The sequence below is a fragment of the Chelonia mydas genome, chromosome 2, assembly GCF_015237465.2.
Source record: "Chelonia mydas isolate rCheMyd1 chromosome 2, rCheMyd1.pri.v2, whole genome shotgun sequence".
In the NCBI taxonomy this organism is placed as follows: domain Eukaryota; kingdom Metazoa; phylum Chordata; order Testudines; family Cheloniidae; genus Chelonia; species Chelonia mydas.
In genome coordinates this window covers 44,856,956-44,882,204 of record NC_057850.1, presented here as the reverse complement: position 1 = coordinate 44,882,204, position 25,249 = coordinate 44,856,956, and the positions used below count along the sequence as shown (strand labels likewise).

The 25,249-nt window shown below is 41.6% G+C and overlaps 2 protein-coding genes across 5 annotated transcripts in view; one reads left to right on the top strand and one right to left on the bottom strand.

The window, feature by feature from the left end:
- The window catches only part of NECAB1 (N-terminal EF-hand calcium binding protein 1), a 121,038-nt gene that overhangs the window by 82,689 nt on the left and 13,100 nt on the right, over positions 1-25,249 (top strand). For all 3 annotated transcript variants that reach the window (XM_037892320.2, XM_043539364.1, XM_037892321.2), the window contains exons 6-8: positions 13,962-14,098; positions 18,433-18,545; positions 21,920-21,996. In XM_037892320.2, coding sequence (XP_037748248.1) covers positions 13,962-14,098; positions 18,433-18,545; positions 21,920-21,996 — 327 coding nt within the window. The remainder of the gene's footprint in view (positions 1-13,961; positions 14,099-18,432; positions 18,546-21,919; positions 21,997-25,249) is intronic.
- C2H8orf88 (chromosome 2 C8orf88 homolog) overlaps positions 3,179-25,249 on the bottom strand; it is a 68,641-nt gene continuing 46,570 nt past the window's right edge. The window contains exon 6 of one of the 2 annotated variants that reach the window (XM_043539374.1): positions 3,179-7,199. In XM_043539374.1, the coding sequence (XP_043395309.1) occupies positions 7,182-7,199 (18 nt within the window). In that variant the 3' untranslated portion in view covers positions 3,179-7,181. Of the gene's footprint in view, positions 7,200-22,671; positions 22,850-25,249 lie in introns of those variants that run through there. The other variant, XM_037892322.2, reaches the window with a different exon arrangement.

The following is a 25,249-nucleotide window of genomic DNA, read 5'->3' as shown; positions in this document are numbered from 1 at the left end:
TTATGAATAAAATGACTTTGACAAACTGTATACAATATGAACAGAAGCAGAACATTATCAGGTATTTAGCCCCTGAATAGAATAAGTTACACATTACAAGTAAGCTATTTCTACCTGCTTCACCTACTACTACACAGCCAGCAAATCATTGTTTGTTTCTTCCTGGTGCCAGGAGTAAAGTTTTTACTGAAGAAATAGGGACAGAAATTGATGCAGCAATCACTGAGCAAGATCAAAAGATTTCTATGCAATAATTATAACACAAAGACCACTTGAGTCCATTGCAAAGAGAAGCAAAACACTCTATCGTTACGATGTAATTTTTCTGTAGAAAGTGACAAGATCCTATGAATTTTCCAATGGGCTTTCCATGTCCTGAAAGTTCTCATCAACATGCAGATGATGTTGTTCTCTTTTTTGTAGAGACAATGATTATAAACTTAGTTTTGCTTCATCCTTTTTTGTTCTTCTTGTAGAGATAAAAGTATCCTTCCATAATAATTAAATTATGCAAAATACAGGCCTTGACAAAAAAATCTGCTTCCTTGATAATCAAGACTACCTGCCAGTATGAATAGTACCTGCACTCCCATGCACGCCTCTAAGTTATATGTATATTATGTTGATTGATATTCTCTCATTTTCCTTGTACACCCCTGTCTGTCTGTCGCAATCTCTCTGTTTTCTTATACTTAGATTGTAAGCTCTTTTGGCCGGGGACTGTGTTTTTGTTCTGTGTTTGTATGTTACCTAACATACTGGGGCTCTGGTCCATGACAATGCAAATAAGAAATGTATACAAATGACATGGCCACATCTTCACTCCTCCACCAGTATATCAACTCCATCTCTAACATATCAGCTAATCAATTCTGCTGTCTGACATCTCCAAATTTTGCTACAAATGCCCTAGTTAATATATTCTTGACTCTCCCCGTGAAGGAACTTCCTGTACCAGTACAGGGAACTGAGTCCTAAACTACTGAGTTTTAAAGAGCAAGAGCAGCCACTACGTAGTGAAGGCTATAAAATAACTTTTTTTCCAGTTGCATTAATGGCAATTGATAAATCTCAGCACCCCACAAGATTGGGCCTGTTTCTTGGACCAGAAAGAAGTGGGGAATTATCCATATTTACTTAAGATCCGCTTATCCAATAAAAGCAACCACTGGTACTGTATGTTAACACAGGCATATTTTCTTTGTACCATAATGAACTACTGTACAGTGTAACGTATATGCTAAGGAATTATAATTTGCTGTTGACATATTATAATTATAATTCGCTCTTGACGTATTCAAGAAACAGAACATCTTTCTTGTTCTCTCAAAAAGACCATCACTGGCTCTCATCATTAATTGATGGGTGTAGTATGCTAAACGGCATTAAATGCTTTTCTTGCCAACTGACTTGCACTACCTTATGCATGTTTTATAAACTGATACAAACCTTCCTTAATGCAGAATTTTCTCTTCTAGTGAAACCTGGCACCAGTGTTTATAATGGAAATGAAAGCGTTTTCTCCTAGAAAATAACAACTAATGATGTAGTATTATAAAACATTGTCAAAAATAATTCATTTGCTACTTGATTTAAATTCCTATGGAGGTGTTTTTTCATGAAGTATTTAACAGTAATGCTGATTATTTCTACAGCACCCTTCTTCCACAGCTCTCCAAAACCCTTTGAAAAGGGTTTTTACAGAGAGAGCTCCTGAGGTTCAAAGAGATAATGCAATTTACCCATCCTCATATGTGAGGCCAAAAGCAGACCTGGGATTAGAAGACCTGGTTCTCCTGACTCCCAGTCTAGCCACTAAACCACATTAACTCCCTTAATAAAAGGAGTGGACCATTTAATTCCTTAGATGTTGAGGTACAGAGGCCTACTCCAAAGCGCACTGAAGTCAATGGAAAGGTTCCTACCAACTTCTGTGAACTTTGGATCAGGCCTTGGAAAAACAAGAATGTGTTCAGGTGTACTGAGACTGTTAAATGCTAACAGTATAAAATGTTTGTATTGAATGCTCTAAGTAAAAAACGGGTTAAGCAATAGTAAATTGGCTGGAGTTGGAGCAAGAAGTAAGTAGAGTAATATAGAACAAACAACAACATGCTAAGCACTTGGGGAAAATATAAGAACGGAACAGGTCTGTAATAGGTGTGATCTATGTGGGGACTGGAAAATACAGTCTGGTAGAAATGATTAAAAAACCCCAAATGAGTCACTGACACAGAAGATCATTTCTGAAGGAGTCAAAGAGGAAAGAGCAACCAGCGGCACGAACTGATAAGTATCCATTAACATTAAGGTTCTTTTGCTGTAGTACCTCAATTTCAATAGCTCTAGTCTACAGAATGGTTTAGTAAATAAGCATCAACATATTTCTGAAGATTTAATTGTGCTCAGTGATTAATCAGATTCACTAGATTCAGCTAGGAAGCTCTATGGAGGCGTCTGTAATGTTTACTCTCTGGTGGTTCAGAATTTGAAGATCTATTTCACAACAGACAGGTGTTCAATGTCTCTGGCATCTAAACACAAGTGAGGGTTATCTCTATTAGGTCCATCCATGTTTTGTTCAGAGCTTTCAAAGTATATTTATCAAAGATAATTTAAAACAGACCCTAGATTTCTGCTGTAGGCTTGAATTTAGTTGTTCATTCTGAATAAATTTGCACATGTTGTTCTAATGTGTCACACAGAATCAAAGCTCATGGAAAGTAAATTAACTCTGTCAGATACAACATCTTTAAACCAATTAGTGTGGGGAGGTCAGATAACTTAGAGGGAGGAAGAAATCAGCCTTAGCATTACACAAATGAATTCTGCCACTTTTAAAAGGCTGCTTCAGATGTTTTATACAGAGCTGGTGTCAGCCTTAGATACTTGCTCTAAAGACACTGCAGGATAATGTATCCCATTAACATTTCTTTATATAACCTGAAAAACAACAAGGTACTTTGATTGGAGAGAGAGCTCAGACTTGATTAATTTTAACATATGGTAAATAAATATAAGATACTTTGATGCTCCCAGCTATACAATTAACTCTGATGATTCATGGGTGGTTTAACATCTGAGATTTCAACAGTTTAAATCTTCCAACAGTGCAAGAACTAGCTTAACAGCCTATCCTGGTGGTGAAGAAAAATATTTGACATGCAATATGTGAGGTATCTTTGATCACACAGATGTTTATATTTGAGAATGCAGTGCTTCCAAAGCTATTATCCAACATATGAAATGAATCATTTCTATCTAAGTTTAAAGGTCAAACAACTGTAAAAGATGTTTACATGCTGATTGCAAACACACACTCTCAAAATACATAAATTAAATATCCAGGAAATTCAAAGACAAGGCTTAATAGCCAGAGGACACCCCATCCATAATTCACACCAAAAGACACAGCGAAGAGTTAAAAACACACATTTTATCATGTACATCTTCAATATAGGTTTTCATTTGGAGCAGGAATAACTGTTCTTTGACAAATTTTCCTCAAAGCTTAAAAAATCAACAGGCCCTCCTCACTTACCTTCAGGTGTCTTCTGGGGTGACGCCCAGTAACCTGAAAATTTCCCTCTTCCCCAATTTATACCTTATAAAAGCTTCTTGTATTTAAATATATCCACCAGCTTTCAAAATTGGTTATAAAAACATGTACAGCAAAATTTGCTAAAGGAAGACTGGTAACAACATAATCTCTAGCCCATTTTCAGGCTGTAGTTGGAAGTTCAGAATGTAGTTATGTTGTAAGCTCCTGAAAGTAAGAATAAGGGTTCTGATTCAAGGTGCTGAAGCCTGTGCCTCACTTCAACCATGAGTTTAGAAATAGGCCATTAGGCCAGATTCTCAGTCATGCTGAGGTCTCTTAACACCTGACAGCATAAAGGGACCTTAAAGTGAGTACAGGTGTAGTTTTCTTTATGGATCCTTTATGCTGCACAACTTGGTATAATGAGGCCTGAGCATAACTGAGAATTGAAAAGAGTGACTTAAAAAGGACTACTCATAAACTCATAATAGACATGTGCTTATTATCTTTCTGACTTGGGGCCATAATGTGGCACAAACATATAACAATGTGGGGAGAAAATGCTAAAATAAAGGTATAATTATCCTTTATAAAAATAAAGGGTAGCAGTTCAAAGGATTGAAGTTCTAATAAAGCATACTGATCCTTTCAAAACAAATCTGTGTATAGATTATTCATATTTAGGGCCAGGTCTACAGCTACTGGGACTAGGCATAGCATCACAAAAGTCGTTGAGCTACACAAATTTACAGAAGCAGAGGATGTGACCCAGAACTCTTAACGTAAGATTATTTTCCAGGAGTATACTTTGTTACATTAAATTACAAATCCCTCATTTTGGAAAAAAGTGCACATGCACATGTTATACATATAGTTAAACTGTTCCACTGTTGATAAATAATGAAATTATTGAGTGGGGGGAGGGGAAGAGACAATGACTCAGTAGCCTGGTGATTAGCATATTCAAGGGGGAGACCAAGGATCCAGTCCCCCCTGCTCCAATTATTTTTTTTAAATTATAATTATAAATCATATTTATAGTATGTTTTTAACTTTGAGAATTCTTTACTGAAATTCAGAAGTCGAATGTTATTTTAAGAACATACAAATTCCTTTTATGAGTCAACAGATTTTATAATGCATCCCCATGGGAAAACTTCAATGCGTGAAGGGTGACAGAAGGGCCTGTTATTTAAATCATTGCAGATTCTGCTTTGTTTCAAAGGAAGCTTTCTGTTTTAAACACATATAGTTGATTTCACCAAGACCTTTTTGATATCAAAATAAACCCCAATACCAGACCATGGCATCTTCAAAGTGGAGCATGAAGCATTACAACATACTGGCACAGAGCTAGCATTATTAACAACCAGCTGAAAGACCAGCACACATCCTATGACTTGATACTATGTCAATAATAAACGCATAGGAGGGGAAATGTTGATGTGGAGGACAAAGATAATAAGGGTCCCTGTGGATATGAAATACAGGAAAGCTGAGGGAAGGGGATGGGATGTGAGAGCTACATTCACAAAGAAATTTAGGCATACCAACACTGAGCATCACCACCCCTAACCTGTAGAAACCTAAAAAATCACTGGGATTCCCAAAGCCTGAGTTAGGTACCTAGGCTCCCTATACAATGAATGGGGAAAGAAAGGCTCCTTAGAGTATGATTCACAAAGACCAGCATGCTAGACAGAGAGCTGCCTAAACTAGCTAAGGTGATGGGTGTGTCCTAAGCCCCACCACTTTCTCAGAGATAGGCGCCTATGTCCAGCCAGCTGGGAGGTACCTCCTTCAGCTCATGATTCTCAGCTGCAAACCCTCTGCTGGAATTAGGCACCGAGGCTGTATCTGCAAGGAACTGTGGAGAAGAGGGCCTCCCTTGTAACTTTTAGCCCAGTGGTTAGGGTACTCGCCTGGGATGTGGAAGGTCCCTGATTCAAGCCCCCACCCACCAATGAGGGAAAAGGATTTGAACAGGGTAGTGCCCTACTGACTAGGCTAAGGTATAGTCTGACATGAGGCTCTCTCAGTCTCTCCTGGTGACGCTGTTCCACTGTGGATAAATAATGAAATTATTGAGTGCGGGGGAGGAGGAAAGACAATGACTCTGTAGCCTAGTGATTAGTGCATTCAGGGGGGAAACCTATGATTCAGTCCCCCCGCTCTAATTATATTTTCAAAAATTATTTAGCCACTGTGTAACAGCCTCAACAGGAGAGGCAGAAGGAACCCTACAACAAAATGCCCCATAGTCTAGGGGTTAGTCTGTTCAAATCCCCTCAGCTGGGAGATTGTGGAATGGGCTTGGCCACATCTCAGATGAGTACTCTAACCACTGGGCTAAAAATTATGAGGCAGTTTGCTCTCACCAGCCATTTTGAGCAAGCACACGTAGAAGGACACATTTGGGTAGGCTAGCTCAGACCACGCTTATCAGATCAAGTCCCGCAGGAGAGTTAGGTGGAGGAACACCTGTTTTCTCCCAGTTCATGCATCATGCTAGGGCTTGGCTGTCTGGCATGGGCCTGTAGTGAACATGCTCAGAAACATAGGCACCTAGGGAACTTCTACTGCAAATATTTAGGTATGGAGCAAGTTTAGGTACCTACAGGGTTTGGCAGCACCTGAATGGAGATTTTGTGAATCCTAGTGTGGCCTGATTCTGGGATTTAAGTACCTAAAATGGCAGTTAGGTGCCTAAGTCCTTTTGTGAATCTAGCCCTGAGAGTTTTAATGGCAATCTGCCATTTCAGCAGCAGTCTGTGGCTGTCGGACCTCTAACTCAGTTTTCAGTGAAAAGGTAGAGTGGCAGCTGTTCAATATTCCATATATATAGGCCCCAATCCTACAACGAGCTCCACAGTGTGGAGTCCCATGGAAGTCAGTGAGGCTCCCAAGAGGGGCCCACTAGATAGAACAGCTTGCAGAATTGGGGCCATTGTTTTTTAATAAAATGTGTTTAAATTGGCTGAATTTGTTGTTTAACTGTTCTAGCAGCTACAACAGTAAAGGTTTTGCAAACATAATCAGGCCCTTTGTTTCAGGGGAGGGATAGCTCAGTGGTTTAAGCATGCTGAACCCAGGGTTGTGAGCTCAATCCTTGAGGTGGCTATTTAGGGATCTAGGGCAAAAATTGGGGATTGGTCCTGCTTTTGAGTAGCAGGTTGGACTAGATTACCTCCTGAGGTCTATTCCAACCCTGATATTCTATGATTCACTCATGCTCTGTTGCCAGATCAGCTAATTGGAAACAGTAAGTGATGCTGCAGAAGGGACAGAATTCAGCTCACATGCTCTGAAATTTGCAGTCTGGGCCCTAGTAATCTCAAATTATTGCAATTTTTTCAAACAGGCTGCCATATAAATTACAGCACCATAACTATGAAATAAGGTACAGTAGATTTTTTTTATAGCCTTGAATTGATGAAAGAGCTGAATTGTAGAATATACACAAAAATTGAAATCACTTGTCTTCTCTGGAGAAGACAATATAAACAGTGTCTAAATAATATGTGAATAACTTCAGAGCCTACTTTAATGATACAGATAGTCCCAGGTTGCTGAGGCAAATTGACACTTTCAGGACCATTACCAATAACACCTTTTGGTTGAAGAATAGATGCTCTAATCGTCAGACTTCTAGGATTACCTGGGGGAAAAGAGAGTAGGATTGAGGACTTTTAAACATATAAACATATTCAAAATTCATTATACGAAGAAACCATATAGCTCTGCTAAAATATAATGCCAAGTTTAATCTTGAAAAACCAACTTTTAATTGAGAGACGACCTCAGAATGTAACTAGCTATTGCTCACATTTCACATAACTCTGAAATGAGTACACATGAAAATCACAATGGCTTCTTCTGATGGACAGTGAATGGGAATAAAAACTCAATATTCACCACCACAACTGGCTGCAGTACCCAGGCCTATTTACACTTAAGAGATATCGCTGTAGTGCAGTCACTGCTGCAAGGAAAACAATTCATTTTTAATGAATCAGTGGGAGTTAAACGTGCATTGAAGGCAAAAGGGAGCCCCCTCGTATTGTACACAGTCCCATATTGCAGTCTGGTTTTAGTAAAGGAAGTCTGCTGTTTGAGTGCTTATCATGATTAATGTGGAAAACTGCTGAAGACTGAAGGCAAACACTTGGAAAAGCGATGGTTCCTACATCCTACATATGAAATTCAGTTTGAACCCTGAGGGACTTGTATCAGGGTTATTAATTCGGGTAAGAAGTGGCATGGTCTAGAAATCTAAGCACAGACCTAGAAACCTGGGGTTAGATTCTGGGCTGTTAGATTCTAAGAGAAAAGCACACTTTGCAGCCCAAGGAATAGGGAGCAAAGGTTGTTTTTAGCTGCTTTTGTGCCCCTCCAATCCTGGGTTGCTCCTGGAGCTGGAGAGGCCTCTAGTGTAATTTAGACAGCACAAAGGACCTGTCTAAGTTATGACAACCTCCCTGGGCTGCCCTATCAGCTGCAGTGCTGCCTGGAATCTTTTACCCCAATATACCATTCTCACTTGCAGCCCCACCCTGACATACCCCCTGTGTCCTCAGGAGGCAGCCTTAGAGCTGTCGCCCACAGTGCCTACACCAGAGAAATACTCCCCAGAATGGATATGGAGCTTATTTAGGGTCGCCAATTTGCTAATCACACAAAACCGAACACCCCAGCCCCCCTTCCTCCCCCGAGTCCCCGCCCCCGCTTACTACATTTCCCCTCCCTCAGTAGCTTGCTCTCCCCCACCCTCACTCACTTTCACTGGGCTGGGGCAGGGGGCTGGGGCGTGGGAGGGGGTGAGGGCTTTAACCGGGGGTGTGGGCTCTGGGGTGGGGACAGAAATGAGGGCTTCAGGGTGCAGGAGGGGGCTCCAGGCTGGGGGAGGGGGTGAGGGCTCCGGTTGGGGGTGCAGGATCTGAGGTGGGGCTGGGGATGAGAAGTTTGGGGTGCAGGAAGGGGGCTGAAGGTTGAGGCAGGGGGTTGGGGTATGGAAGGGGGTACAGCTCTGGCCTGAGGGTGTGGGCTCTAGGGTGGGGCTGGGAAAGTGGGGTTTGGGGTATAGGAGGGAGCTCCAGGCTGGGGGGTGGTGCGGAGGGATTTGCAGAATGGGAGGGTGCTGCGGGTTGAGGCAGAGGGTTGGAGTTGGGAAGGGGGGTATGGGATCTGGGCTGGGGTGCGGGCTCTGGGGCGGGGCCAGGGATGAGGGGCTTGGAGTGCAGGAGGGGGCTCCAGGCTGAGGGGTGGAGCCAGAGGATTCAGAGTGTGGAAGGGGGCTGTGGGTTGAGGCAGGGGGTTGGTGTGCAGGAGGGGGTCAGGGCTCCAGCTGGGGGTACGAGCTATGGGGTCAGGCTGTGGATGAGGGGTTCAGGATGTGGGAGTGGGCTCTAGTCTGGGTCAGGGTGTTAGGGTGCAGGGAAGATGAGGTCTCTGGCTGGGGGGTGGGGCTGGGGATGAGGGGTTTGGGATACAGGAAGGGGCTCCAGCTTGGGGGGACTCAGGGCTGGGGCAGGGGGTTGGGACTTGAGGCTGGGGCGTGTGCTTACCTCAGGTGGCTCCTGGTCAGCAGGGCTAAGACAGGCTCCCTGCCTGTCCTGTCTCCACACTGTGCCCCGGAAGCGACCAGCAGGTCTGGCTCCTAGGCAGGAAGGCCAGGAGGCTCTGTGCGCTGCTCTCGCCCGCAGGCACCACCCCCGCAGCTCCCATTGGCCACAGTTCCCGGCCAATGGGAGTGCAGAGCAGGTGCTCGGGGCAGGGGGCAGCACGTGGAGCCTCCTTCCCCCCTGCCTAGGAGCCAGACCTGCTGGCTGCTTCTGGGGTGAAGGGCGGAGACAGGACAGGTAGGGACTAGCCTGCCTTAGCCCCGCAGCACTGTCAACTGGACTTTTAATGGCCCGGTCGGCAGTGCTGACCAGAGCCACCAGGGTCCCTTTTTGACCGGACATTCTAGTCAAAAACCAGACACCTCACAAACTTAAGCTTATTTGCCACTCCAGCCTTTTTACACATCTAAAAGGAACTAGATTTGGGGTCGGGATTCACCCCAAGAAATCTTGTTTTTAATCTCAATTCTGATAGTTACTCCCTCATTGGTTTTAAGGACGTCACCTAAATTCACTTTCTGTAAAATGGAAACAATTATATCTCCCTCCTTTCACAGGGCTGCTTTGAGAATTGAATACATTTGTAAAGAATTTTGAAGATGAAAGAGACAAGGTAGATGAGGTAATATCTTTTATTTGACCAACTTGTGTTTTTGGAAAGTACAAGCTTTCAAGCTACACAGAGCCCCTTTTTCACGTCTGGGGAAGGAAGCAGAGTGTCTAAGCTAAATACAAGTTGGTTCAGATGAAGACAAATGAAAGACAGATGAAAACGGCTGCACCCATATATTGTATAATCATGGCTTCAGTACTCAAGGAAGATTACAAATTAATGTTTTAGAAATTTACCTTCTTTTTTCCATGATTATTGCATTCATTTCTGTTCTGTGCTTTGTTTATTGCATATACGTATTATATATATTTTACCTTGTGAATCACTTGTGCATATTCCCAAAGAGATATAAAGATGTAGATTTTAGAAGATACTTTGCATGGAAATTATTTTAACGTAGGCCATGTTGATTTGTGAGTATATCCTAAATATAGGGACATTTGTAAAAAGTAATATTTTCAAAGTTCTCATTTCTTATTGATCTTTGTGGTTTTGAGGTTTATTTTTGTTTTGCTGCCAAGATGACACTTTTGGGGGCTGTTTTATCTTTACTCTGTATCCATGATACAAAAATTTTACTAAAATAAAATGCAAATATTAAACAGAAATATTAACAATGTGCACTGTGCTGAAAATAAGTGAAAACAGGCAGCAAAAGACAGAACAGAGTCCTTAGCCCTTCATTTCAAAAGAGGTTTATGAAGATTTCATTGGAAGTTGCTTAAAGATATTTTATTAGATACTTGAAAAATTGCAATTCTGCAATCACAAGAAAAGGCTGCTTCAGTTAAATGAACTTCCTGGTTAAGAGACAATTAATTGATTTTAAAAAACCCAACATATAAAAAAGGAAATTAGGGAAAGTTGATTCCAATGACTATACATTAAAAGTTATGAAATGCGGACAATTGATAAGGGAAGCTAAAGGTATCAATGAAAAGTCTACATCTTGTAGGGCTAACAACTATAAGAAGGAATATTTAAAATATATCAGGAATAAATGAAATATTAGAAATGGTATAGGCCAAAAATGAAATAAACTTAGCAAACCTATTCAGAAAATTAAGCAGTGACTTGATCATGGTTTATAAGTACTTCCATGGCAAAATGATTTCTGACTGTAGAAGGTTCCCAAATCTAGCACCCAAATATAAGATCCAATGATTGGAATTTGAAACTAGACAAATTCAGATTGGAAATAAGATGCAATTTTTACTTAACAATTGGAACAGCTTACCTCGGGATGTATCACTTAAAGTTTTCAAAATCAAGAACTAAAAGATATTCTCTAGCTCAACCAACAGTTATGGATTTGATTCAGGAACCACTTGGTGAAATTCTATAGCTTGTTGTATGCAGGAGGTCAGAGCAGATGATCAAAATGGTCTCTTTCTGGTCTTATAAATTTATGAATCTATAACTTAGCCACGTTTCAGAGTAGCAGCCGTGTTAGTCTGTAACCGCAAAAAGAAAAGCTCACTTCATCAGATGCATGCAGTGGAAAATACAGTGTGGAGATTTATATACACAGAGAACATGAAACAATGGGTGTTACCATACACACTGTAACAAGAGTAATCAGGTAAGGTGAGCTATTACCAGCAGGAGAGCGGGGGAAAAAAACCTTTTGTAGTGATAATCAAGGTGGGCCATTTCCAGCAGTTGACAAGAACGTGTGAGGGATGGGGGCGGGGGAGGGGAAGAGAAATAAACATGGGGAAATAGTTTTACTTTGTGTAATGATCCATCCACTCCCAGTCTTTATTCAACCCTAAGTTAATTGTATTCAGTTTGCAAATTAATTCCAATTCAGCAGTCTCTCATTGGAGTCTCTTTTTGAAGTTTTTTTGTTGAAGAATTGCCACTTTTAGGTCTGTAATCGAGTGACCAAAGAGATTGAAGTGTTCTCCAACTGGTTTTTGAATGTTATAATTCTTGATGTCTGATTTGTGTCCATTTATTCTTTTACGTAGAGACTGTCCACTTTGGCCAATGTACACGGCAGAGGGGCACTGCTGGCACATGATGGCATATATCACATTGGTAGATGTGCAGCTGAACAAGCCTCTGACAGTGTGGCTGATGTGATTAGGCCCTATGATGGTGTCCCCTGAATAGATATGTGGACACAGTTGGCAACGGGCTTTGTTGCAAGGATAGGTTCCTGGGTTAGTGGTTTTGTTGTGTGGTGTGTGGTTGCTGGTGAGTATTTGCTTCAGGTTGGGGGGCTGTCTGTAAGCAAGGACTGGCCTGTCTCCCAAGATCTGTGAGAGTGGTGGGCGTCCTTCAGGATAGGTTGTAGATCCTTGATGATGCATTGGAGAGGTTTTAGTTGGGGGCTGAAGGTGATGGCTAGTGGCATTCTGTTATTTTCTTTGTTGGGCCTGTCCTGTAGTAGGTAACTTCTGGGTACTCTTCTGGCTCTGTCAATCTGCTTCTTCACTTCAGCAGGTGGGAACTGTAGTGTAAGAATGCTTGATAGAGATCTTGTAGGTGTTTGTTCTGTCTGAGGGGTTGGAGCAAATGCGGTTGTATCGTAGAGCGTGGCTGTAGACAATGGATCGTGTGGTGTGGTCAGGTGAAAGCTGGAGGCATGTAGGTAGGAATAGCGGTCAGTAGGTTTCCAGTATAGGGTGGTGTTTATGTGACCATTGCTTATTAGCACCATAGTGTCCAGGAAGTGGATCTCTTGTGTGGACTGGTCCAGGCTGAGGTTGATGGTGGGATAGAAATTGTTGAAATCATGGTGGAATTCCTCAAGAAATTCCTTTTCCATGGGTCTAGATGATGAAGATGTCATCAATATAGTGCAAGTAGAATAGGGGCATTAGGGGACGAGAGCTGAGGAAGCCTTGTTCTAAGTCAGCCATAAAAATGTTGGCATACTGTGGGGCCATGCAGGTACCCATAGCAGTGCCGCTGATTTGAAGGTATACATTGTCCCCAAATGTGAAATAGTTAAGGGTGAGGACAAAGTCAGAAAGTTCAGCCACCAGGTTTGCCATGACATTAATCGGGGATACTGTTCATGACGGCTTGTAGTCCATCTTTGTGTGGAATGTCGGTGTAGAGGGCTTCTACATCCATAGTGGCTAGGATGGTGTTTTCAGGAAGATCACCGATGGATTGTAGTTTCCTCAGGAAGTCAGTGGTGTCTTGAAGATAGCCGGGAGTGCTGGTAGCGTAGGGCCTGAGGAGGGAGTCTACATAGCCAGACAATCCTGCTGTCAGGGTGCCAGTGCCTGAGATGATGGGGCGTCCAGGATTTCCAGGTTTACGGATCTTGGGTAGCAGATAGAATACCCCTGGTCAGGGTTCTAGGGGTGTGTCTGTGCGGATTTGTTCTTGTGCTTTTTCAGGGAGTTTCTTGAGCAGATGGTATAGTTTCTTTTGGTAACCCTCAGTGGGATCAGAGGGTAATGGCTTGTAGAAAGTGGTGTTGGAGAGCTGCCTAGCAGTCTCTTGTTCATATTCCGACCTATTCATGATGACGACAACACCTCATTTGTCAGCCTTTTTGATTATGATGTCAGAGTTGTTTCTGAGGGTGTGGATGGCATTGTGTTCTGCATGGCTGAGGTTATGGGGCAAGCCACACAACTCAAACTTGCATGCCTCAATACCCATACATTTATTTGAATATGTTACAAAACTGTAACCTGTTGTTTTAATGGAAGACCATTAATCTATAGTAATTTCCACCCTTAATTTGCTGCACAGATTGCAAAATTATTCTCATTAAAGATGAGCTTTCAGCTCTTTACTGGGGCAAATGTAAGCCCTATTCCTGTAATGGTACTTTGCACAGTGAGTCTGCCCCTAAGGATCCTTTTGTAATCTCTAAGAGCATATGCTACCTTGAGGCTCTGTGGAATTTATATTCATATTAAGCTTGGAGCTGGTTGCAAATTTTTCATCAGACTGATTTTCAAATGACAAACATTCTTTTTTCAAAACCAAAATTTTCCAAGGGGAAATTCCATTTTGCTGAAAATTTTTGATTTTACCATCAGGAAAATCAAAATGTTGCCTGCCCACTCGGAACACTTTTGTCAGTTTTACTTTCTGCCTGCTGAAGCTTTCTTGGAGAGCTGCACCTCCTGTTTTGAATTAAGAATGGTTTTTCACTCTCTCATATTTCTAATTTATTAAACTAATTCTCCCCAATATTGTGCGTAATTTTTAGGACTATCAAAAGGCCTCTAACTTGGAACAGTTTGTGACTCGTTTCTTACTGAAAGAAACATTGAATCAGCTGCAGTCTCTCCAGAACTCCCTGGATTGTGCCATGGAAACCACAGAGGAGCAAACTCGTCAAGAAAGGTAAACTAAATGTTTTCCCCAGTTGGGTGTATGTCAGGGTCTGGAACTAGGGGTTAAGTGGCATTAGAAATAAAAGTACTGTATCTAAGATCATATGTGGATCTAAAAATATCCCAGTGAGATGCACTTAACATACCCTGAATTTGCAAAGACTATTTTGCATTTTATTTTGAAGTCTTAGGGAATAAATGGGACACTAAAGGACAAATCTTGCACTCCGTAGTCAGATGTCAATGGGAGTTTTGCCAGAGGTAGGAGTGCAGGATCCGGTTCTAAGGCTCTGATCCTCTGATTACATGTGGGTTCACTGCCTCATCTATGGGAGTGCAGACATTTTGTTGCTACTTGGGATGCTTATTTTGCTTAATTTATTTTATTTCATTTCTTTGGAGCCTCCCAAAACATAAAACACACTATAAGAAATCTAACATTGTCAGTACAATCTTAGTTCAGTAATCTTTCCAAATACAAGACTTCCTATTAATAGACTCTCTCACAAGAACTAAGGCTACTCTACCCAATCACAACATGAGACCCTACCTAAATCATCCCTAGCCCCTCCATGTACAAGTTTCCCTAACTTCCCTAAATGCCTGTGACAAAAGATGCACTTTGCAGAGTGCCCAGAAAGTTAACAAATCTGGTCTCTGGCAGACCAAGAAAAAAACCAGCACCTTGAACTCCCCTTGGAAACTTACTGGGATCCAATGTAGTGCTCAGATTATTGTTGTTATAGGGTTCCTTTTTCATGCACTCCTTAACTAGTGGGCAGCCACATTTTTGCATGTAACTAGACCTTCAAAATTTACCTATTCTGAAGCCCTATTACTATCAACACCATTACACACTGCCTGTGGTGGTTTATGCAAGTATAGATGGTTGCCTAGCCCCAGTATACATCAAGATCAGCTGAGTTTAGGCTACATCTACAACTATAAAACAATCTAAGCTTGTTTTTTTGTTTTTTATTTTAACATCTACTACAAATGTGTACTTTCCCAATAAGCACAGATTTTGTTTTAACTTAGCCCCAATGCATACTTACACATATATGTGTGTTTGCAGGCTCAGGGTCTGAGATGTTAAAGGCACAATCCTGTAAACTTTTACTCACATGAGCAGTCTTTACTCATGTGAGTAGTTCCAGTGATTTCAGTGTCACCACCCACATGCGTAAGGTTTGAAGAATCAGGCATTAAAGGAGCGCATTGTATTTGAGAATATATTTGGGGGTTTTCTCTCTAGGTTTTCCTTTGTTCTCCCTAATCACCGTGTTACTATACCTGTGTCTGAATCCATTTCTCAACTAGTCCTAAAGTGCTACCCAGAATATTCTTGGTGACCTTTCAAGTTGAATGGCAAAGCAAATTGCTGGTTTTGTCACTTAATGCTGCTTTATGACGGATAAAGACTGTTTCAAAATTTAGAATGTTTTAAAATGTGTTTTCTCTTGATGTTTTTATATTAGAAATGCCAGGTCCTTGTTTCCTTTGCTTTGCTATTGGATCCTGGGATTGCTGACACCTGAATAATAATGTGACAGAGGGATATTGACCTGCACTGCAGATCTCTTTCCCAGAGCAACTAAGGGGGTTAGGAATGCTGATTTTTACATAGTCTAAGACTAAGAGAAGGGAAGGGGGTATGGGATGGCTTGATATTTATGATGTATAAACAAACAGCAAAATCTTCAAAGAAGAAAAGTTTAAGACCATAAAGGAACAATAGAGTGACCTGGATATCTTGTTTAGTTTTGAATCACAGTTATCCTTTCACTTCCATATCTTTACATCAAAATATAAGCAAAGTGATTTTATGAAGCTATTTTCAGTTTGAATTTGGGACACTTTTCCACTGAGGTCCACCTGTGCTATTGGTTTTCCCAAAGTCACTGATGGCACCAAATAGGTTTCCAGTGGGTCTAAATGAGAGTATTTTGTTACCAACTCCCATCTCTATTAATATCTGGTGGAGCAATATGGAGATCTTTTGTCTAGGACTCTAGATACAGCTGTTCCTAAATGCCCTATAGCAGTGGTGGGCAACCTGCGGCCCATCAGGGTAATCCACTGGCGGGCCATGAGACAGTGTTTATATTGACCATCCACAGGCACGGCCGCCTGCTGCTCTCAGTGGCCCCGGTTTGCCGTTCCCAGCCAATGGGAGCTGCGAGGAGCGGTGCAGGCCACAGGGAGAGAGTGAATTAGGAAGTGTCATTTACCCCTTCACCTAACACAAGAACCAGGGGTCACTCAATGAAATCAACAGGCAGCAGGTTTAAAACAAACAAAAGGAAATACTTCATACAGTACCTATGGAACTCGTTGCCAGGGTATGTTATGAAGGTCATATCTTAAACAGGAATCAACAAAGATTCAGATAAGTTCCTGAAGGATAGGTCCATCAATGGCTATTAGCCAAGATGTCAAGGATGCAACCCCCATGTTCTGGGCATCCCTAGCTCTGACTGCCAGATGCAGGGAGTGGATGACAGAGGATCACTCAATGATTGCCTGTTTTGTTCATTCCCTCTGAAAAACCTGTCATTGGTCAGGATACTGGGCTAGATGGACCATTGGTCTAACCCAATATAGCTGTTCTTATGTTCTGATGTTCCCTCCTCACAGATCACCATGACATACAAGAGACGAAATGAGCCTGAAAAGGGCTAAAGAGCTGGTGACAAAAGTCCTAATCCAATTGCATCTTTAAAGATTTATGTTGTAGCAAAGCCTTGGTCTACACACAGATTCAGCTAAATGGGTGCAACCTTCTAGTGTGGACTCTTTTTACTCCAGTATATAAGTATAAGTGTCTTAAATTGGTTTAGTTTAAATTGATTACAAACAGCTAATCCAATTTAAGACTCTCTTAAACAGATTTAAGAGTGTCCAAACTAGGGGATTGCACTGATTTAATTAACTCAGGGGGGTTATACTGCTGCCTGTAGTGGATAGGAATTGAGTAGTATTTCTTTAAATAGTTAATGAACCCTCTATTAATTAACATTGTCTTCTATTTTTCACAAGCCATCAGAGTGCTTCCAGAGCAGCAGTGTGAGAGCTGGCCTGAATGGTGGGTAACATGGGTGACCACCCAGGGTGCCATGGTCAGGGGTGTGCCATGGTCAAGAGTCTGCAGAAGGGCTGTGCTCACCCAGGAGGCAGGGGAAGAGGATAAAGGGGGACTGTGTCCCCTCTCTGCCCTCCCAACAGTATGACACCTGCAGCACTGCCCCAGCTCCATCTGCTGCTGCTCTGCCTGCTGAGCAGCTGCCAGCTGCTTGGGGAGCAGTACATAAAGGGCACCATTTTCCATTAGGCCAGCCATGAGCATTGTTCATAGGCTTTGCATGTAATATATAGTTAATAAACATACTTATGTGGTCCCCACTATACCCAGGTGGTTCCTTCCTGTTACATTTGTTGAGTAAAGAGCAAAAGAACGCCACCACCCATTACTGTAGTACCTGAGTGCCTTCCATGTAAAATCAATAGCAGTAGTGAAGTCCCTAGTGACTTTCCAAGAAAAAACAGTGTGTAGACAAGCCCAAAGTTTCTTTGCCTCTGCTATAGCATCTGCAAAGTCACAAACAGTGGGGAACTGGATAGCTCGGCTGAAGTTTATTCAGAAAACTGTTTGGAGACTACTTACAAATAATGAATATAAATCAGGATTGGTCTGAGAACAATTCACTAACCAAAGAGATGGCTACGTTCCAAACTTACATTATTTGAAACAATTTGATCAGCCATCCTAACTGCAGCCATAGCATTAAATATTTTATTTAACTGATATACTTCCAACAAAGCTCTTCTCACTAGTGTACCTGGCCCTCATTCTATGCTAGCCATTCCTGGTCCTCTTTGCTTCCTAAATCCCAGATTAAAATCCTTTCACAATGTTATTTATCATGAATTTAAAACAGAAAATTTCCCTTCTCAAATGAACATATAATTTTTGATCCTTCATTAGTAACTGATTGCATGACCCCAGTGCCTTTATGGGGACCCATTGAAATCACGGGTTCAGCTCAGATCCAAAGGCTGTAATAGTGGTTCCCAGTGCAGGACCAGGACCACAGCACAGACATGCTACCTATTTTATGTCCCTATATGATATTTGTGAGGTACTAACTTTCCTTCTTTTTCCTCCTTGGTGAGTATCCAAGTGGACACAGCTAACTGTAGCAGTAAAAGCCTAGAAAATCACTCAGTAGTCTCAACAGATATTTCTCTCTCTCTCTCTCGTTTTTTTTTTAAATCAGCATCCTGACAGAAGAAGGAAGACAGAGGCTTTGGCACATGGATTAACTACTATCTGTTTCTATTTAGACAAGGACCAGCAAAACCGGAGGTGCTCTCAATTCAGTGGCCAGGAAAACGTTCAAATCGAAGATTTCAGAGGACCAATAGCTTATCACCAAACAGTCCCCATTTAAATACAGGTATTGTCATTTCAACTTTTAAATGTATTTTAAACACACACAGAAGCAAGGCAGCCATGTACTTGTCCTCAAAATTTTAACCGGCAAGTACAAATCAACAAAGGTGCTATTATAGCTTAAAGCAATCTTCAATTTAATACAGCAGCCATTAACTCTAGCTGTAGAAGCAGAACAAATAAGTATACTGTTACAGCCCCAAGTCTCCTCTGCATTATGGCTGTTTTGCCATTCTGTAGGGTCATTGTTTTTGTGCTATGAACTGAGAACACCAGTCTATATTTCTTAGCTATATTTATAGATAGTGGTGATGGGAAGAGATGGGAGTCTAATGCAGAGGGAAAAAAAGCTCCAAGAAACAAGTTTATGCTGCCTGCATTACTCAGAGCATGACCATGTGTCATGGTTGAGGGGAGCAAGTGTGTTTATGAGAGAGAAAGAAAGAGGGGAAAAATAAGGACATTAGCTTGAGGCACACAGACGTCTCTTAAGTTGATATGAAGAATTAGAAATGACAATTTTGCCTTAGGAAAAAGAAAGATTGAGAGGGTACCAAGCCAATGATAAATTTTGGAATTGTCACTAACCCAGAAAGGTGCAGGAAAGGAATCCTCAGCCTAAATATAGATCTCAGGATCGTGACATCCATGCAACACAGACACTACAGAGCATGATGGGGAGGGATTGACGCAGCCCCCTTCTTTCCATCTGAGCTCTTGACCAGGGCCGGCTCCAGGCACTAGCATTCCAAGCAGGTGCTTGGGGCGGCACTGTGAAAGGGGCAGCAGTCCTTGTGCTGTCAAGGTGGTGTCCCATCTTTCCGTGGCAGTGGCAATTCGGCATCAGCTTCTTTCCTCAGGCTGCCATGGTGGCAATCCGGCGTTGCAAGATATTTACGTGCCAGATGCGCTAAAGATTCTTATGTCCCTTCATGATTCAACCATTATTCCAGAGGACATGCTTCCATGCTGATGATGCTCGTTAAAAAAATAATGTGATAATTACTTAGTGACTGAACTCCTTGGGGGAGAATTGTATGTCTCCTGCTCTGTTTTACCTGCATTCTGCCATATATTTCATGTTTTAGCAGTCTCGGATGATGACCCAGCACGTTGTTCGTTTTAAGAACACTTTCACTGCAGATTTAACAAAATGCAAAGAAGGTACCAATGTGAGATTTCTAAAGATAGCTACAGCACTCAAACCAAGGTTTAAGAATCTGAAGTGCCTTCCAAAATCTGAGAGAGATGGGGCGTGGAGCATGCTTTCAAAAGTCTTAAAAGAGCAACACTCTGCTGCGAAAATTACAGAACCTGAACCACCAAAAAAGAAAATCAACCTTCTGTTGGTGGCATCTGACTCAGATAATGAAAATGAACATGCCTCAGTCCGCACTGCTTTGGATTGTTATCGAACAGAACCCATCATCAGCATGAATGCATGTCCTCTGGAATGGTGGCTGAAGCATCAAGGGACAAATTAATCTTTAGTGCATCTGGCATGTAAATAACTTGCGACACCAGCTACAACAGTGCCATGCGAATGGCTGTTCTCACTTTCAGGTGACATTGTAAACAAGAAGAGGGCATCATCTCCCGTAATGTAAACAAACTTGTTTCTTTTAGCAATTGGCTGAACAAGAAGTAGGACTGAGTGGACTTGTAGGCTCAAAAGATTTACATTGTTTTGTTTTTGAATGTGGGTTTTTTGTACGTAATTCTATGTTTGTAAGTTCAACTTTCATGATAAAGAGATTGCACTACACTACTTGTATTAGGTGAATTGAAAAATACTATTTCTTTTGTTTTTTACAGTGCAAATATTTGTAATAAAAATAAATATAAAGTAAGCACTATACACTTTGTATTTTGTATTGTAACTGATATCAATATATTTCAAAATGTAGAAAACATCCAAAGTATTTAAATCAATGGTATTCTATTAACAGTGTGATTAATCATGCAATTGTGATTAATTTTTTTTAATCACTTGACAGCCCTAGTTACTACATTTCTAAATTACAGCATACAGTGGAAAACCTGTATCAGACTACTTTTAATTATTGTGAAATTGTAAAGCATTAACATAGCATTTTCCTCAAACAGTTAGTCTGATGTACTTTGTTAGACAAGCACCTTCTGTTTCAGAATTCCTATTTGGAATTTTGGAATTTCAAGGTTTCTTTTTCGTAAGGCAAAATTGACTTTTCTAATATCTTCATAATGACCTAGGAGATTTGGGCTCTGTCTCCAGCTACAATCCCTGCTTTTTTCTCCTCCTCCCTTTTACTCTGAACATCAACTGTGATATTTAATCTTAGTAAGTAATGCATGCATCACAAAATAGATCTTAGATCTCTCTCTCTGCTATTGTCCCATTTTTTCCTTTTTCACTGCTCATAAATATAGCTAATTATTATTGTCTTGTGTTCTCTGTTCAGTATTCATAGTGCCAAAACAGTGACCCCCATGGGTTGACAAACATATAATGGTATATGCAAAATATCTATATTAGGTACATCTAATTGGTGGCACCCACATTGTGGTCCATGGGCCACTGGTAGTCCATGGAGCCCTCAGAGAGTTGGCTGGTCACATGGCGCAGGCTTGCCAAATTTCCAACCGTTAAATTGCATTAAGACACACAGGGAAATTATGTGATCATGAATGGGAAGAGAGATTGTCCATGTGACAGCAAATGGGAAGAGAGATGGTCCACAAGACAGTGTCTCTGTTAAGAAGTGGACAACACTAAGAAAAAGGTTGAGATCCCTTTCCTAAGTTGCCAATCACTGTGTTATCAAAGAGCTAAACAAGTTAAAGGTTCAAGTCTCCACCGCTCCATGTATCTGAACTTGTGTGTGTTTTATTTTCTTCTCCTTCCTGTCTTCTTTTTCCCTGTCATTGACTCACTATAAGTAGTGGAAACATTACTGGGGGAAGGCTTGAGCAACAAAAAAGTGAGGCTTGCATTCTGATCTGAACATAGGTTAGGGCTTGGATTCATTTCCCAGAACAAGAAATTCCAACAGAGTTTCAGCAATTCCAGCAACACCCAACAGAGTTTCAAAACACTGGACGTAACGCAGAATTCAGTTTAAAAATAAAAAAGCTCGGTAGTTTCTACTGCATCCTGTGAAGAATCATGTGTTTTAGGAAATCACTATTATTGGAAAAATTGTTTCAGTTTCATTTACTAGTTACGCATCAACAAATATTAACAATCAAATACATCCTAGTCTTTTTTCAAGATGCAAAATAAGTTACAAGCTAACAAAACATTCTTAAATGTGTATTTATAACAACATAAAAATAAGTAAGTACATTACATCCCAGCTTTCAGTAACATTTTATCCTTCATTATTTATGTTTCTCAAGGTTTCTTAGAGGAAGACAACCAATGGATGACCCAGATAAACAGACTCCAGAAGCTGATTGACAAGCTGGAAAAGAAGGTATATATTTCCTTTTATCTGTTCTCTCTCTTATTTTCAGTAAAGATTTCTGAAGCAATCCTAAAACCATAAATGTTCTTCCTGCCATGTCATATTCACACTGCTGTTCCAACTAATAATGACAGCAACTAGCACAACAGCTACATGAGCTAAAGCACATTAAATGCCCATGTCTCTCTTTCATCAGCTAAAGCACATTAAATGCCCATGTCTCCCTTTCATCTTGCTTAGTCCTATTTGATGATTTCATTTTAAAAAAACCCACTTCACTGAATATTCACAGCTCTTTTTTCCTGAGTTGGTATCTGTATCTGCTGTATATGCACATGCTGTATCTATGTAACACACAATGCTTACATACATTAATATGAAAATCAACTACCCTCTGTTAGTTAAGTTTGGGCTATACATAACATACCTAACACGAAACCATAAGAGCATGAAAAGTTAAGGCACCTAACAGTACCTACTATCTTCTCCTCTATCCAGAGTCACACACCTCACCACTAGAACAAGCATCCACCGCAGAGAACACACCACAACTTACTAAGGATATTTAATAAGGTGCCTTATTAATGATGCCAGCATTCCAGTTCCTCCTGCCCCACGGTCCCCAGCTCCCTCACAACAAACAGATCAGACTTCACACCCCTTTTGTGCAAAGACATGAAAAATCACACTCACTTGTTTCTGGGGAATAACATTTTATTTATCTTATCTGTATTTATTTTCCATTCTGCAAGCACAGGGTCCCCAGTGTCCATTCGGTATAGGATCGGGGGATGTTCTTCACCTCTTCCTGGTTGAATCTTCCCACTACAACTGGTCACAAATTCTCTGATGGCAGGGTTTTCTGTCAGAAAATGCCAATTGGTCAAAATCAAAACATTTTGTGGAGATGGTTCTATTTTGACAAAGTTCCAGTGGAACCCTGTTTGGCTTTCTGTGAACTTGCCCACCTGGCTCTTGGGTAGCCTGCCAAGTGGCCAGATGGGGAGCCAGGAGCGTGAAAACCCTAGCTTCTGACTCAGCTGGGGTTTCCAGGCTCCCAGCTCCCCTTCAGCACACCGGATGGGATGACAGGGAGCTAGGAACCTGGCAGCCCTGTGAGCATCATCTCCCAGGCTTGTGGCTCCTTGGCATTCTGAGCATCCAGGGCCCACAGCTCTGAGGCAGCCTGCAGTCCCTGAGCCAAGGACCCCAAAGTTTCTGGAGCCCACAGCTTAGATGCCCCTAGAGCCAAAGCTCCATTTCTTTTTGCAGTAAATTTTGAAATATCAAAATCCTCTGCAAAACAAAATCACCTTTATCTGTACAGTTCTTCCCATTTCCAGCATGCGTTGTCATATGGTACCACATCACTACCAACCAAGCCAGTGGGGTGAAAGCCACCCCTATGCGAAGGGCCAGCACAAAGTCTATGCGTCAGTTAAATCCCACTTCAGATCTATTTGGAGGGTTTAAGTGGAGCATAGCCCTTACGCAGGGCCTCTGCAAATGGTGAATTTCACCTTAGACCAGTCTTGTACTTTCAAACTTACAGAAGGAATTTTAACATGCTTTAAATTAGCCTGTCAAAACTTTGGGGCCAAATTTTGCCCTCAGTTATGTAAATACCACACATTTTGTAAGCAGAATTTGGCCTATTTCATTCTACAGTAGGGTGAAATCTGCAGTAGTACTTGTTGCCACTTTATGCTGTGATCTCTTTCTTCACCTCTTTTGCTTTATTCCTGTCCTTGGAGTTTAGTATGAGAAGTATATGGAGGCCACAGGAAGTATAATGAGATGCAGTTTCCTGCATGGTTCTCTATCTGAAGTCTCTGTGCTGACAGAAGAGCCATTACAAATAGCTTCCTCACAAATGTTGTGATTCCCCATCCAAATTCTGCATGAGATGCACAATTACACAGCAGTTGATGAGTGAATGTCATGTCACTACTGACTTAGTCTGCCACCTGCTGTTGGTGGTGCTCCAGCAAATACCATGTTTACTTAAATTCCACTAAAAGCATCACCTCTGCTGTTTTCTTTTAACCACCTATTGTGTTTGCACTGGCAAAATGCCTGCTTCCGAAGGTTAAGAAGTCATTGCCCAATATATCTTACACAAAGAAGCTCGGACACTGTGTTGCCATTTGCCACAATGTAGCCTGTTGCAATTTGCCAAATCCTGAATTTTGCTTCATGTCTTTATTACAAATATTTCTTGTTTGTTCTGAAGTGTGAAGAAACTGTCTCTGGTGGCAAAATACCCATTTGTCACTGGGTATGTCTACACTTCAAGCGGAGGTATAAATTCCAGCTCAAGGAGACATACCTATGTTAGCTCTTGGACAGTTAGGTAGTCACAGTGGCTAGCCCCTTTGCAGCTCACAACTACACTCTATTTTTAGTGCAGTGGCTTGATCAGAGCAAGTCCAGGTATGTCTCTTCAAGCTGAAATTTACACCTCCAGCTCGACATGTAGACATACCCACTGGGTTACAAGTATTCCCATTTGTGTAGCATTATAGGGCCTGATCATCAGTGGGCATTTGTTAACTTTGTATATGCACTACTAGATGTGTTCACACAAATCAAAGATTTGCATGTCCACATCTAGTAGTATGCATATGAAGTAAGTAGGTACATTTGCAATCTCATAAATGCACCTGCTTGAAAATCAGACTAATTGCAAGCAGGTAGTTCTATGCATGTGCAGTTCTACTTTGTGCCTGTTCCTTCTCCAGAAGTTTCTTTAATCCAGCAGATGTGTTTAGAAGCTAATTTACAACCTCTAGCAGAGGAGTTCCCAAACTTGGTTCACAGCTTGTTCAAGGTAAGCCCCTAGCGGGCCGCGAGACACTTTGTTTACCTGAGCATCCGCAAGTACGGCCACTTGCAGCTCCCAGTGGCCGCGATTCACTGTTCCGAGCCAAGAGGAGCTGCGGGAAGTGGTGGCCCGGCCCGCGCCACTTCCCGCAGCTCCCATTGGCCAGGAACGGCGAACCGCGGCCACTGGGAGCCGCGAGTGGCTGTACCTCCGAATGCTCAGGTAAACAAAGCGTAGCGCGGCCCACCAGGGGCTTACCCTGAACAAGCCGCGAACCAAGTTTGGGAACTACTGCTCCAGCCTATATATCGTTCACTGCTGCAGTGTGGATTCTTGTAACTGCACTGTTGGCTGTATGGAAGATTTCCCAGCTATGAATGCTAGTAGTTGTGGAAGACTCTTCAAGCCCTAATTGAGCTTCCTTCTTCTCTTGGGCAC